Source organism: Crassostrea angulata, chromosome 10 (genome assembly GCF_025612915.1).
Source record: "Crassostrea angulata isolate pt1a10 chromosome 10, ASM2561291v2, whole genome shotgun sequence".
Classification (NCBI taxonomy): Eukaryota; Metazoa; Mollusca; class Bivalvia; order Ostreida; family Ostreidae; genus Magallana; species Magallana angulata.
Window position 1 is genome coordinate 27,784,485 of NC_069120.1, and position 16,555 is coordinate 27,801,039.

The 16,555-nt window shown below is 33.2% G+C and overlaps 1 protein-coding gene across 2 annotated transcripts; it reads right to left on the bottom strand.

Annotated features, from left to right (window-relative positions):
• Nucleotides 1-2,436: 2,436 nt before the first annotated feature.
• Nucleotides 2,437-16,519, bottom strand: LOC128165598 (inhibitor of nuclear factor kappa-B kinase subunit alpha-like). Of its 2 annotated transcripts, none has more exons than XM_052830292.1 (20): nucleotides 16,461-16,519; nucleotides 14,561-14,671; nucleotides 14,239-14,454; nucleotides 13,956-14,114; nucleotides 12,807-12,896; nucleotides 12,541-12,665; nucleotides 9,235-9,342; nucleotides 8,882-9,008; nucleotides 8,322-8,513; nucleotides 7,843-7,974; nucleotides 7,417-7,508; nucleotides 7,031-7,132; nucleotides 6,882-6,934; nucleotides 6,657-6,721; nucleotides 6,398-6,519; nucleotides 6,081-6,130; nucleotides 5,692-5,794; nucleotides 5,362-5,506; nucleotides 4,953-5,074; nucleotides 2,437-4,121 (listed from the first exon to the last, which is right to left on the bottom strand). In XM_052830292.1, the coding sequence occupies exons 2-20, from the start codon at nucleotides 14,654-14,656 to the stop codon at nucleotides 4,022-4,024; spliced, it is 2,199 nt and encodes a 732-aa protein (XP_052686252.1). In that variant the 5' UTR covers nucleotides 14,657-14,671; nucleotides 16,461-16,519; the 3' UTR covers nucleotides 2,437-4,021. The 2 variants fall into 2 exon arrangements, with proteins under 2 accessions (XP_052686252.1, XP_052686251.1); XM_052830291.1 differs by lacking the exon at nucleotides 16,461-16,519 and adding an exon at nucleotides 14,994-15,822.
• Nucleotides 16,520-16,555: the final 36 nt, after the last annotated feature.

Below are 16,555 nucleotides of genomic sequence, written 5' to 3' on the forward strand. Positions count from 1 at the left end.
CATGTGCAGCGATGATCCTGCACAGCCTCCTAGTGCATGTATCTCAGCTTTATTTACATACTGAGCTACATATTTTGACTTCCACCCCTACCTGCGTATGTGCTGCCCATGTTACTGACTCATTTTAGTGGATGCGCCTTGTTCTCTGCATGCGCAGCGATGATCCCGCACAGCCTCCTAGCGCTGCGTGACTGAGGCGCTTCGTGTACGTTGGCAACGCCGGATCATTTTCTTAAATCATTTGAAATATTGCATCGACTTTTTAATGTTTTTGGCATTAAAAATATAACATTACATTCTCAATGCAGTCAAGGAAACATGTATTTTTTGGTAAGGGGGCGGGGGCCAATGGTAATTATATCAATTGTTTTCATAAGACTAAATCAAAAATGAACAGGAATTTTTTTTGGTATTTTAACTAGCACTCTAATGGCTATAGCTGCAGGTCTGTAGCTACCGTTACGTTATTAAAAATTTCAGATGGACAACCTGAAATCTCCAGTTTCGTTCGCTTTTTTTTTAAAGTTGCATATTTCTATACAAATATTTGATTCCAAAATATTCCCCAGATATTTTACTACAGATAATGTGACTTTACTTGATATTCTTTTAAACACCATTACCTGCCCTGTGAGATGAAGTGGTGCAGTTTGTTGACATGTAAAAAGGCGACCCTCAATCTGGAAGTGACTTAATTTCAGAGGTCGGTTAGCGTTTAAGAGAAAGTCTGAGGCAAATAAAGAGACGATGCCAGAAGAATTGCCTGAAGAATTTAATGGTACTAATTATTTCCACAAAATTATTTTGGGAATAAGATGAATTGATCATTCCAAAACTATCACAATATTTTGTGTGCCGTTAATTTTGAACTGTTAAATATGTATGGAACAAGCTCCCTGGTCGTCCATCAGATTTTTTTTTCAGATCAGGAGTTACAAACCTGCAGCTATAGTGGCTACTAAACCGATTAAAATCAGGTCCTTGTATTTGATCTACTCAATACACTTATGTGTAGTAGTGATCTGCATAATGGATCCAAAGATCTGAATTACCTGGCAATCAGATTGAAATGACTGCAAGTACATTGCTCAATCCATTAAATTCATTCAATTTTAATGGAAAAATTGCTTTATTGTTTATAACTGTTTACATAAAATATTTTAATTTATAAACAAATTCACATTTCATCATTAACAAACATAAAACAATTCAGTAAATGAGTAACCAACTACAAATGCATGAGAAAAATACTTGCATAAGAATAGTACATCTTTAATGAACATGTATATACATATAAAGAACATTTTTAAAATGTCCTTCCTCGGGTACGTTTACATAAGAGATATATATATATATATATATGTATATATATAGGATAGAGAATACTTTACATTCCTGCAATTAGTTCTCCGATTCTGTTGTTTTGAATCAAATAGCAAAAATATGAAGCCACAAAAACTGAATATTTTGTAATATTTCATATACAGGTACAGTAGTTTACATCTGTTAAAAAAATAAGAGCATCAATAATTTTAAAATGGGTGAGGGGTGCTTCTCACATTTTTATGCGAAGTTGCAGATATACTTTGTGTTTCACTGGGAATCTACTGTAATGTCTAACATACAAATAACTGCTAAAACCTACTTTGATTTTTAATGATTTTTGATTTTTGATCAGGGATCCAAACAGTTATCACCATAAAACCTAGAATTAAAAATAAATGAGATTGGCGAAAAGCCCCTGATCATACTTGGTCTTAAATTTACAATACGCTAAATTGACACGACAATTATAAAGAATATGAAATTATTTGCATTTTCATGTTGCAACAATACTTTATACATCTATGAACTGCATAAAATGGGACTAGAAAACACACTTTTAAACTAAGTAATATTATACATGTATATTGTCAAAATACAGCTAATATCTATGCACTATCAAAAAAGCCATTTATAATTCTAGGCATGCAATCTAATATAGTAATGGAACAGAAATATACTACTGAAAAATACAAATATCTATAATAAACAATATGCATTAATAAGCAAGCACAGGAAGGTTATATAAAGTCTCATTTTAGGAAATTTTTCAGTGTTACAAACAAACAAAAATGACATTGAATGTCGTATTCATGCAAGTCTACCTCATTTACTAGTTGATTAAAATTTATGCTCAGGCAAACAAGAAATTTTTATAATCTAAAACTTGCAAATAAAAATGGCTTGTGAACATGAAATTTGAGTTCTTTAAAATATAGAGATTTTATTACCATGCAAGATGTCCATATGTAAGGGAGGGAGTAAAAAATGTAACTTTTTTTTTATCCGAAATCTCCTTTTATCCAAGTTCCTTAAAAATGAGTATTACTAATAAATGTACCGGTACTGTAAAACATATATGCCACTTTCCCTAAATAATGTTTAACCATTAAACACAATTCTTGGATGTAATTTAATGCTAAAAAAAATAAATTGTGAACATTTAGACCAGTAATTATGTTAGAAATAAGACAACTTTCATCAATTCTTATATCTCAAAAACTCCCATGCCTCCTTAAATTTAGTGCCTGAAACAATTTCTATTAAAGTTGTCTAGAACTTAATATCATTTTACTCCAGAAAACTGGTGACTTTTGACCTGGTGACTTTCAACAAGGTCATTAAGTCACTTGCCACACATATTTGACATGTACTTTGCAAACAGACTGTTCAAACAATAAATGTATGGTTCAACAACATTAAAACAAAAAAGTAATGCCTACTTTAAAAGGGGAAATTAAGGTAGTTTTTCATGCAGTATGACCAAATTACAATAATAATTTACTTTTTTTTTATTTTGTATTAGTATTTTGTCATATTCAATATCTGGTGATTAGTAAATCTCAACTGAAGTGCATATATACTGTCATGCGGATAGGCAAATACTAAGCTGCTATCAATGCAATTTCAAGTTGCAATGATTATAAATACAAAACAGTCAGTTTTGATATGTTCATCTTATTCCCTCCCTCCAACACAGAATCAAAAAAAAATTGTACAAAAAAATATTATGCATGTGATAACGTACACTAAAAATGTTAAACAAATATACATGTACTAATATTTCTTGAATTCAAGAACATTAATACATCAAAAGCCCTCTAAAAAGCAGAATAGCAAACAACATCAAATAAAGAATAACTGAACATTAATTTATAAGGCAATGGATTAATCAAATACATCTTATGAAAAATAATAAATAGTCAACGCATCTTTTACATGCATATGTGTATTTACATGTATATCATTTTAAAAATCAATAACTGATTTTACTTGTTAAAAAAACTATACAAATACATTAATTTACGAAAATTTTACAATTCAGTCTTTATTAGGACAGCTAGAAAATAGCATCAATTATATTATTCATAATAATTAAAGTATACTAATTACCTTTTATTTGCCATTTATAATTATAATCACAATGCTAAATTCAATAATTTTGATTTTCAATCTTTAAATTAAGTCTTTCACACCTCAAAAAATACACTAACACATCCAGTAGACAGAATTAACCTGACCTTTTTAAAAGTTTAATACATGCAACTAGCAGTACCTGATGATAAAAGTGATGGAATGTACAAGTCTCTGTAAGGGTTCAAAACTAAATGGCCTCTCGTAGGAATGTGGCGAGACTGAGAGGATCTAATCAATCTTTTATATAAATTTCACCTCAAAGTATCTTTCAACCAGAGTTCAGAAAACACGTTTGCCCGACAGAGTATTGCAATCATTTTCTTCTTTTTCTTTTTTTTGCAATGTCCACTATTTAACATTTACAGCAATATTTCACACCCAAAAACCCTTATGTCTTTGGTCAGAAATTTGTAAGCATTGAACATAAATACAAGGCCATATATACAGACGAAAAAAAAACCCACAAAAAAACACAACAAAAAATCAAGTGTCAGAGGTAGCAATTTCAGTCATACTGGACAATGATAGAAGAACCTAGTAGAATTGCATGGCGAGTTTCTGGTCACGGTTCCTTGGATTTCTCAGGCGGTAAGAAACTCCAATCCATGGAGGAGAGAAGTTCCTCGTGCTCATCAATCAGACTCTTTATCATGTCATCACACCTGTGGGAGAAATTCTCCTTTTATTCCTTTTAAAATAATCAGTTCAATCTGCTTAATACAGTTAAACCTTATTATCTTGAATTCCACTTAATAGGGCTCTATGGCCGGGCCAGTTTTAGACTGTATTGATCTCCTTTAGAACAAGAGCTCTACATAGAAATATAGGAAAATACCAAAATTTCAAAGGTAAAATATACAGATTTTTTTTCTTTATTGAATAACAGTTTATGCTAAACAATTCATATTTTAGGTAGATTTGATGACTAATTCTTTTAACCTCCTTCGCCAAAAAAAACTTTTGAGATATCCATGGATTCACAATATCAAGGTAAAACTATAAAAGAGTAAATAGTTTTGGACTTCAAAATCATTTCAATATATCAATGGTATTTGAGATATCGGTGTTTGGGATATTAAGGTTCAACTGTATATATATACTGCAAGAAAAGCTTAATACATTGTCATATCATGATCAGATCAGTGTGATGTAAAAAGAAAGCATGTGTCTAATGCTGAACTAATGAATTTCCAGTTGTATTCAATATCCAGTTGCATGAATTATGGATAAACACCCCCCCCCCCCCCCCCACCCCCCAACCCCCCGGTTTTCTATCTTTATACAAATTTAACCAATAAATGACACAGCACCTTGTGTACTTTTGGCTGCATTTTGCAAGTGCTTGGAATGACGTATGTTAACTTTGTACATTTTAAATGATTCCTAATTCCTGATTTGTGACTGAAAAGTGGTGAAGCGGCCTAAAATATGAATATAGTTCTAACAAAAATGAATTGGTTGTTTTCCCCCCTAAAATAAGAAAAACTGCTTACTTTTGTACAGTTTCTCTGTTGTCATCACACATTTTGATGGAGTCGAGTGAGGCCCCACCATACATAGATAACAGCATGCTGGCATGTCCACTGCTTCTGGAGTCCTGTCTTGTCATTCCCTCCTACAAAGTGAACACAGAAACAGTGCAAACCAGTCAAAAGGAATAACAGTCTATATCTACCCATGTTTACATCCCTAGCTGTTGTGTAAAAGAAATTACAGTCAAACTTGTATCAAGCATCCACCTTCAGTGACCATCATAAAGAATGGGAACCTTAAAAAAATCTATTCTTAAAAAAGTTCCATATTCACGATTTTATATTCTCGCGATTTGATACAAAACAGTGGGATCACAGAATTAATACTTGCATTATATAAGGAATTTACAGTAAACATGTGTATACTTACAGCCATCTGGACTAGACTCCATATCTCAGACTGCCTCTGTTTGTGAGCCTGGAGAAGTCTTTGTGTGGTGCCATCAATTTGTTCACGGCACTGCTGAATGCTGGGTAATAACTGGAACAGCTCGTGCTTACAGGCACAGATTTTACTGAAAGGGAGATTCAAAAGTGAATATCAATTAGAAGAAATACTTGTAAGAGAAAATTAAATGCTACTGAATTATAGAGTAAATATGAAGAAAGTTCAGATCAGAAAAGCTTACTAGCTAAAAACCTGAAAGGATCTTGTGTACTATACTGAATGTTTAGAGCAATATTGATTTCCTGCCATTACCCAAGATGCGTGTAGAGGTCTTGTAGACTCTGGTCACGAGTGTATATACACTTGACCACCAGTTTCACCATGGGCTTATGGTCCTTGTATTCTTCTCGGCCACCTATACGTTACAAAAAAAATGCAGTGAAAATTATCTCAAAGACAAAGTTATTGTATAATTCCAAGGTACCATTTATTACATGTAACAAACAAATTTCTGTAAGTTGGACTTGAGTTTCTACAGAAATAATGTGATTATCAATAGTAAATTATAATGGAAGTGATGCAGTCACAAATGATTTTGCCAAAATGACCTTTTCAGTCATTGAATGATAAAGAATTTGAAAAATAAGTACCAAATTATGCTCTGTAAGACTACACTGAATTTTTACACAACATGCTCTCACCTTTTCCTGCTTGTCTCATTTCCTGATACAACTCAGTACATCTTTTGGCACTATCAAGCAGAATAAAACAAAAATGAGCCAGAAATTAAGAAAAATTCACCCAATATGAGGTTTGAACTCAATTCTTCAGCATTTTAGATCTGAAAACCATTACCACAAGAATACATATCTTCACAAGGTTAAAGAAAAAGAAGTTACTTTGAAAAAAAAAGGAGCAGATTAGAGACCCTGGGAGCTAGATGATAAATGCCTTATTAGCAAAATATACAGAATTGCATTTTCTCAATCCAAGTAAAAGTTTAGATGTTTGAACTTGCATGCTTTCCAGATTTTCCAAAACCTCGTGTTGTTTGGTGCGGGCGAATGGACTTTTCTGTAATTCTAAGATCTTGGTCTGCAACGCCAGGGACTGTTGATGAAGAGTCTGCACATTTTCCCTCTGAAATCATTGTCCAAAAAAAAAAATTCACTCTGTATATATACAATATACACCTTGACTAAACATAAATTGAATGGATACAATTTTACAGTAATAATCAGAAACAGAAAAAAAAAAAAAAAAAGACGAGACACTACCAGACTGTGGTACAGCTTCATTTCTTCTCCTACTTTCTTCCATTTTGCAACAACCTTTTCTGCACCTATTATTCCAAACCATCATAATTTATATATAAGGAAGGTGTACAAAGGAATACAAGTGCTTACTTGACAGAGGAATAGAGATATGAGAGAGAGAGAGAGAGAGAGAGAGAGAGAGAGAGAGAGAGAGAGAGAGAGAGAGAGAGAAGAAATTCAACATACTGATTCCTCCATCTCTACTCTGAATACCATACAATTCCAAGTCATGTTGAAGACTGAATAGAAAAACAAATTAATTAGCAAAGTTAATTCAAATAATGTGTTTTTCGTGAAAAGCAGAATTGAGAAAAATAGCTTTAAACTGTACTTGCCATTCCTCAAAGTAATCTAACTTGGACACAAGATGCTCACAATTGCTAACCATTTTCTTTTCTCGTTTGGCAAAATCATTGTGTGTTCTTAGCATGCTCAACCTGAAGAACAAAACACAATATGCTAAAGTACAACTTTTTAAAAAGACCACTTTGGTACATGTTGATGACATCTAAATGAAAATGAACTATTTATTCATACAACATATACTTAAATACTGGAAGTCAAATTTTTTATCTTTTAAGCATTTCCTTACTTTTTACAACCATGGAAATGGTTGCATGATTGCCTGGTACATAATCCTTAGATTAATTTAGTTTCCTCATTCTGATCCAACTGACTAATCCTTTCCCTTTAATCTAATATTTACGATACATTTACTTACATTGCTGCCCTTTGACTCTGAATCAGTCTCCTGAAATCTACGACTTGTTGGTTACAGAAATATACAGCTTCTGCCCAGGCTTTCTTTTGTTCCTACAAATTAACACAGCACATTTGTTATGCATGCACATGGAACTGATGATAATTCAATTTTGAATCATTTTTAGTGATTTATAACACTTTAACAGGAAAGTCATGGTGAGGTTTCATTGATGTCTGCTATATACATGTTATAATTACTGTGGATTTTGATGTTGAGTCAATCCACAAAATTAAATGTTCATTGAAGTTTAATTTCTAATATTAATGTACTGTATTGATATGATTATTCATAGCCACAATTTTACGCATCCTTGACATCAATTTTCACTTACCGTAATTCTTACAAATTGATGCCCACAGATTTTTTATGAAACCAGTACAGTACCTGAAATGGTAGAACTATAGTGGGCTCCTTGAAGATGCCCTGGACGTTGGTGGGTATTGGCTTTTGTATTTGAGTTCCTCCTCCTTGATTCTCTCCCTTGGCAAACAGAAACACAACCCAGTCCTCTTCACCCTGTGAAATTGAAATACGGATGCAATGCACAGGCATTTTAAATAAAGTTTACTACACTCCAAAAAGGTGGGTAGGTTTTTGGTCACATTTAATCAATTACCAGTAAATAAACCTAATGAATGTATCTCCAAAATTCTTATGTATTAATTCAGTGTTTCTGCTAACAAGTAAAAAAAAAAAAAATATATATATATATATATATATATATATATATATATATATATATATATATATATATATATATATATATATATATATATATATATATATATATATATTAAATATGAAAAATTCAAATCCCAAAACTTAATATTCCAATGTATACCTGTAATCTTTAAAAAACTTACGGGAGCAGTCCAACACTGATGAGCACCAAGGTTTGGGTCGGGTGATGCCCCACTAGCCAATAGAATGTCTTGATCTTCAACTTTGACCCCTGTCTCTTTCTCAATCTTTTCTTGTAGCTCTTGTATGGAGTAGTTTTCCACCAGGGGATAAGAGAGGAGTTGGTTACATGGTACATACAGAATATGGAGGATCTGCAAAAATGTAAAATGGTAAAAAAAACCTCAGAGAATATATAAAAAGACTAAAAAGATTAATCTTTGTCATATATGGTAAAGTACACACATTTTAAAAACATGAACATGTATATGTAGCATTAATTGCAGTGCTTCATTGAACATTTGTTCAAAGTTGTGAACCTACGACAGTAAACAAAATGATGCAGATGAATAATAATGTTTGTACAGTTTTTTGTTTATTCTTCTTTGGTAAAATACAACTCCTAAGAAAGGATTGTGTAAGTATACTTTTCACAGCAATCATGTGAGGATTATTCACATCATACAAAATTTGCGAAACATTTAATGATTCTGCATGATAACTACCGGTATTTGGATCTAACCTTGACATTCAGCATTGTGTCAAGGACACGGAAGCAGTGCGGCCTCCCATCCCGCCCTCCTCCTCTTAACTGTGAGTCCCACCTCAGCATCAGACTCAACCACTGCTCAAAGTAGGCCTGCATACTTCTATACTCAACAATATACAAGATATTGCACAGAAAAAATATATATATACTGTATACAAAAGCTCATGGATACAAACAATGCTTATATACAAGAGTTCATGAAAATGAAGTAAAGTTGTCTGAGGATAAAATAATCATAAGTTTGATAATCATTATAATCAATATTTGGAGCTCAAAATTCAAAAACTTTTGATACCAGTAATTCAAAAATCAAAATCCAATGTTACCTGCAGAGGTGTGTGGGTGTGAGAATTTTCTGAGAAAACACCACCTCCCCGTCAGAGTTATAAAACCCAGTGATGTCATCTTGTGATTTCTGGTAGACTTCTTTATGCCTACAAAGACAATACGAATTGTGAATGCATTTCCAAGAGGTTGATTGAAATACAACACCCAGTTGAATACTGGTAAAGTGGAAATGTGTGGCAAGTAGAAATTTTGGTGAATTTAACAATAACTACAGATTTGTGAAGAATTATTTATTACATGTGGGTGTGAGGATGTGAGCAGAGATAAACACATGCATATGTACATCTTCCATAATTCTAATCCAAAATTTATCATTGCTTTTGCCAATTAATGGAAATAAGGTTTATCAATTGCTATGCTCTTTGGTGTGGCCACATTGAGTCATGTAGATCTGTTTGACTTTGGATTTCATGGAGGACCTTGGTTTCTTTTGACCTTGACTTTTAAGTCATTGAGTTTCTTTCTTTTGTACTTCAAAACTTAGGAGGAAGATTAAAAGTTTTAGAACACAATATGAAGATACTGATCAGAGATCGATTGAAAGCAATACTGTGAACATTTGTATTCCTGGGGGTCAATGTTCGTGGGTAGCCAAAATTTTCCTGGTTCGTGAGGACATAATTTTGTCGGTAGCAAGCCCTGTTTTGTAAATAAATACTAAAAAATTATATATAGGTTCGTGGGGATGTAAATTCTTGTACAAAGGTTACCCACAAAAGCCACAAACATTGGTCCCCCACGAACAATGATGATTCCACAGCATATGTGTATCATACGAAATCTTTTTAATATCCCCAAGATTAACAAACAAGAGGCCCATGGGGCCACATCGCTCACATGAGCAACAATGGGCGTTCAAAAGATATTGTGCCATATGGCCCTCGGTAGAATAACAAAAAAAATAAATATTGTAAAGTTTTCAAATTTTACCCTTATTTTTGCATACACGTAATCTTTGACATTGTACCTTCATGAAATACTGTTTTACACAGAATAAGGAAATCCTACGCAAGATATAGAACTAAATATTTGGTAGGGGTACACTGTTATATAACTTCTAATTCCCTGTATTTTTGTTCTGCCCCCCTCCCCCACTTAATAAAGTGATCAAAATATATGAGAGCATATAGGTACATTTTCTCAACTACTTACTAGTTATTGTATTTTTTTTTAAATATAATAGTTATTGTATTTTATCAAAAAATCCTACATGTATATATGTGAAGAAGAAAATTGCACCTCAATGCACTCAATTTCTCAAATTAAAAATATTCAACAATTTAATTTGTCTTCTCCATTATAATTGAATGACTGTTGTTTACCTCGCGTAAACTTGTTACTTTTATAACTTTACTCACACTTGATTGATGAATACACTGGAATGAAAAATGTTGTCACGTGACATGTTAAAGAGCTATAAAAATCAATGTTACCGTATTGACAGGCACATCACTCTAATTTACTATGGCCTATGCACCCATTATTTTCATTTTTATTCAAAAATAACAAAAGGCTACAAACCAGGATAATTTTCCGCTATAATATTTTCTTAGGAATAGCGATAATTCTTTTATCCCCGCAACAGAAATGTGTCAGAACTATGGAAACTGTTTTAACGATGTCGTTTTTATTTACTCACATTTCACATTATTCATTGTATAAAGAGGGGGCCCCAGAGAGTAGTTATATACAGCATATCATTCTTTAATTTTTTTGGTGTACAAGTATTTGACATACTCTAATTCATATAGAATTTTTAATGATCAACCAAAATTTCAGTGTCAATAATAGAATTATATGCAAGATGAGCTCAAAAATTTGCTAGGTTTGAGTCATATTTTGTTCATAATAGTTTAATACATTCAGCTTAAGATTTTTAACTTGGCATTTCCTATTCGGCATTTAAAATGGAAAAAAATGAATGGCCTCAGATCTGTGTACAAACATAGAATTGTGAGCAAATCTCTGTATCTTACTTATAATTCGAAGCTTAACACTCAAATATGGTAAGTAAATAGAAATTGTAAACAATTAAACACAAGAAACATGCACTACAACAAATAAAGAACACAATTTATTTTTCAAAATGAATCATATACATGTATATACCTACATATTTCCGTCAGCGATATTAAACTCTATTTAAACTGAATAAACTCGAGAAAATGCCGAGCATCTCAACAAAACATATTGCATTATTCTACCATTACGCAAAAGATGATACCGAATTACCGATAGCCTAAATGAATTGCATATTAGTTTTTTCTTAATACATCAGATGTTGCTTAATTTGCGCAGGTAAACAGTAAACTGTTTGATTTACCGAAGTCTCTGTTTGATTTGATACCTAAAAATCAGGAAATACAAGCGACAGTTCCCAGGTTAACGCAAAGCATAAATGAAAACGAAACGAAAATCAAAAGCTAACACCACCGTCATATGTGAAAACTGTCAACGCATTGAAATATTTAGCCTCAATTTACTTCACAAAATCGGCACCAATGTATTTTGCATGTTTCAAAGATTCCCTTCGTACACGAACTGTTGCACAACAAACAAATTCATTATTGTCAGATCGACCCGTTTATCATATAGCGTCGGGGCAAAATAAAAGCTGGGGCGGATCGGCAATCGTCAATTCCAATTACGAATTATTTAGCAGCAATATTTACAGCGAATACAAATATACTGGTCAGTAAATATCTTGAAATTTTAATGAGATTGGCAGATTAATAACTGTCAATCTTTTGTTCTGTCCTTGTCGGTCATGCCTACCCATTTTACCAAGACTCATGGATGCTATAAATTGCTTGAAACACGCCTTTTCTTTCTTGTTATTTTCGTAATAACTCAGATTTGAAACAGAATTAGCCCATAATTTTTGCAATTTATATTTCCTTCCCGTAAGGATTATTCATGCTAAATTACGTTGAATTTGCCTCAGTAGTTCTTGAGAAGAAGATTTTTTAAAATGCACCCCCCTTTTTTTTCTTTTTTTTTTTTTACAGTTTTGAGGTTTTCTCAGCTTTCAATGAAAATTTTTCTTTCATTTCTGCAATTTATATTCATCTTTCCATAAGAATGCTTTGAGCCAAATTTGGTTGAGTTTGGTTAATTGGTTTTAGAGAAGTTCAAAATGTGACAAGTTTACAGACGGACGGACGGATGGACGAACAGACAGACGACGGACAAAATGTGATCAGAATAGCTCACTTGAGCTTTCAGCTCAGGTGAGATAAAAACACAAGTAAGGTTTACCTCGACCTGTGGCATATTAGCCTTACCAAGTAACTGGAGGGACATGAGGCAAGAATGGACGGAATCCTGTGATACACTCAAACACCACGGTACCAAACGACCAGTAGTCTACAGTACATGTGTACTTCTGGCTGGCAAACAGCTCTGGGGCCTGTGCAAACATTTGGAGATTACTGCATAAAATGTGCTTGAACTAGCTGTGCAAGAAATTTCAGTGAGGGAGTTTGATTTTCAGTGAGGTTACAGATGACAGGGGTTTATAATAGGGATGATGTTGTTTGGAGAGACTTACAAGATACTGCATGGTTCCAACAAATGATGTACACATGCTGCTCTGGTCTAATTCCTTGGCATAACCTAAATCTATCACCTTGTATACAGTCTACAAGGCAGAAAAAGACAACATATAAGGAACATTGATACACTGCAGTAAAAATTGGTACTGTACCAAAGAACCTCAAATCATAAGCGAGGCAAACTTATACATAAGGATCCATACAACTATAAGAGAAAGCAAGAGGCCCATAAGTAACAAAAATGTCCTACTCTGACAAAAAAACTGTAACAAACTAATACAAATTCATACAAAATGCTCCCCCAAATAGTGGCCTATCTCTGACTTTATTGGTTACATTCTGATTTTACCATCTGATTTTCAAAATTGTAAAAATATCAAGTATCCATTATACATGTACCTAAAAAACATTTATAGGCTAAAAGTTACTATAAAAAACACCAACATTTAAGGCACGTAGCATGGGGGGGGGGGGGGGGGGGGGGGGGGAGGGGCTGGTCCCCCAACTTTTTCTCGCAGCAAAAATTTTTCTTAAATATTGAATTATCATGGAGTCCCCCCCCCCCCCCCCCACTTTTTTGGGAGTATGTAAAAAATTGAAAAAATTGGAATGGAAAATGAGAGAAGTCGAAGTTAAAGAAGATATACTACGACCAGCCCCCCCCCCCCCCCCCCATTAGGAATTTGAAAATTTTGAGAAATTGACTTCTCATTCTTTTTTTTTTTCTTTGTTAACATTTTTTTGGATGAGTCTGGGGCCCCCCCCCCCCCCCCACTTTCAAAATTGATGCTACGTGCCTGCATTCCTCCCCCTAATAGTTCCTCTGACCCTCAGGGATTACATCATTTATCCAAGGAATTTTTAATGGAAATATCAACTTAAATATAATATTAAGCATGTCTCAGTTTCATGGCCTGGGATCATATACCGGTAATGTAATGCAACTTTCTTTGCATGCAAGAAATTTTCACGAAATTTGCGATAGCCTCCTTGTCACAAACATTTCTCAACATGAACCAGTCCTTGCCCTATGATTGTAATTATGTTACAACACAGATGTAGATGAGATTTATCTCCTATATTTCACAAAATAAAGTCGTTGCGAATAAAATTTGCCTTACAGTAGCTTAACTCTGTTTGCCTACCTGCTCTTCAGTGGGATGTAGCACGATGTTCTCAGGCTTGAGGTCTCTGTGTATGATTCTCTTTTTGTGGAGGTACTCTACAGCGGAAGCAATATCTCTCACCAGACATCTGATGTCATACTGCTTCAGCCCTACACAGTTCTCTGGCTTGTTCAGCACCTATCAATCAATGGAATCCATAATTAAACAATCAAACACTCATCAAGTATCAAATTAAACAAATAAAGGTTCTCCTGAAACTGTGAGCTTGCAGTCATCAAGCATTATTTGAACTCTGCCTTACTTTGCGCAGATCCCCACCAGAACAATATTCCATGGCCAGCAATGGCATCTCCCCTACGTGGACATTCAGTTCCGGGGGGACATCTTTAGCTGCTATGACGTTGGGGTGGTCCAAGCGTTTCATAATATCCACCTCCAGAGTCCAGCGTTCTTTGTGTTTTTGGTTCATTTCGCTCTGTACTCGACATTTTTTCAGGGCTATGAAGTCGTCCCTACTCTGAAAAATTATTAAGGAGACATTTAATTATGAAGGCAAATTTTATAAGAATTAAAAAACAGTGCTGTTCAATTTTAGACAAAATTTGTTTATTTATTAAACTTACTTCATGTTTCCAAAGAACAACCTGACCAAAACCCCCAGAGCCTAATATTTTCACCTCGATCCATTCACCTCTCTGCTCTGGCTGTGGATGAGCCATTTTTACTCTCTTAAGCTATAAAATTAAAAAAATAATTATATAATAATAAAATTACTATCGGTATTAGTAATAGGAAAACGATTTTTTTTCTTTTAAAAAGTAAAAATTCCAAGCACTTTGAAAAAGGGTATAAATTCATTTAATTGCTAAACAAAAATCATTACAGTCTAAATTAAATCCCAAGATTCTTCTGATCAATTTTTTTAATCATTGCATTTTATATAAAACATAAAGGTAAATGTTCATCGAAACTGAATATAACTAATCTTTAACTATAGTCTGTTCCAAGTTATTGCTTCTATCGCTTTTTGATGATTTTTAATAAAATTACACATACCTGTGATAGAAATACAGTTGAAATCGTTAAAAAGGAATATATCCAAGATATCTTCATTGAACAATTATCCCTTTCCACTCAGAAAATTTCACAGGAATGAAAACAGATTCCTTACGGAGATTTATAATGGGGAATGTTTACATCTTCTCTCTATTCGGAATACACTCGGAATACATCGCGCAATTTTTTAACGTTATCATCAGGGCTTATTAATGGCTGTTGCAATGCAAAATCTCCGTAGACTTTCAATTTCGGGATGTGTATTTAAACCTGAGACGGTATAGGGGGCGTTTCAAAACAGATAATCTGGACATTTTTTATTGTAGTGGATGAACATAGTTTGAGCACAAAGGTATTTACTATTTAATATTGAAATATCAAGCAAAAAGTGGTGGAAGCAAAAACTCGGGACAGAGTTTAATACTGTACATACAGTTATTGTAAACATACAATGGTGTTCTTAATATATTCACTGGGCCTTTGCCAATTATTGTAACTGCATGTGTTTTTGTCAATAAAATATTTGTATTTGTATATCCGTGCAAGTATACTCTGAAGCATATACATATATATTATGGAAATAAACTGAAAGCCAAATATCTTACACCTAGCTATAATCTCAGTGAGATTTGTTGATCGAGATAAAAAAAAATGTGTAGACAATCACATGCATGCATATCTTCTGAAACAGTTTAAGTAAAAAATTTTTAGTCTCACTTTATTTCTCCGAGATTAAACTTTAATAACCAAACTATAATCTCTGTATGCATAGTTAATATTGCAATTTATCAAAAGGATTTAAGAATGAGTTTCAATCCAGTTTAAGTTTTTAAAAATTTATGAAAATATAAATCAATTTTCCCTACCTTTCCCCACAAAAAAAAATAATAATAATCAGGTCACTTTTATAGTTTTGCTGTTTAAATTTTTACATAATTTCTAATACTTAGATCGAGTTTCTTTTTGAAATTGAGGGTGTTAACTGAGAACAGAATTGTGTTCCTTACGTCAAAAACGATTCAAGTCACAACTAGTAAAATTGTTTTCTTAGAAATCTATGTACTACTACTGAATAATACAAAATGTCTACCAATATATGAGTTGATAGCCTAAGGTTTTGGCAAAATTCTTTATATTCATAATAAAAGCATAAAAGAAAAAAGATTTTTTTTTTTAAAGAATCATAGTTTAGTATTCGCACTTTTCACATCTAAAAAAGTTACAACTTCAGTTATGATTTTTTTTTCATTCAACTTTCAGTATGACATGGGGCCAATATGGGGGAAAATTGAACAAAACGCACGTAAACATTTATACTGGTAAACTAAACGCAAGAGATTGTAAAGATAAAGTTTTTGATCGGTTATGACAGTTCCATTGTTTACAAATAAACGATTTGCTCTGTTGCACGTTTACATTATCTATGTAAGTAATGTGTATAAAAATCATGGAATTAACAGTTCATACCTTTCCAAGACATCACTATCCAGTTAGCCATCACTTTACAGTGAATATCGGAATGTTTCTAGAATCATTATGCGGTAAATGTGTCATGTGGGGTC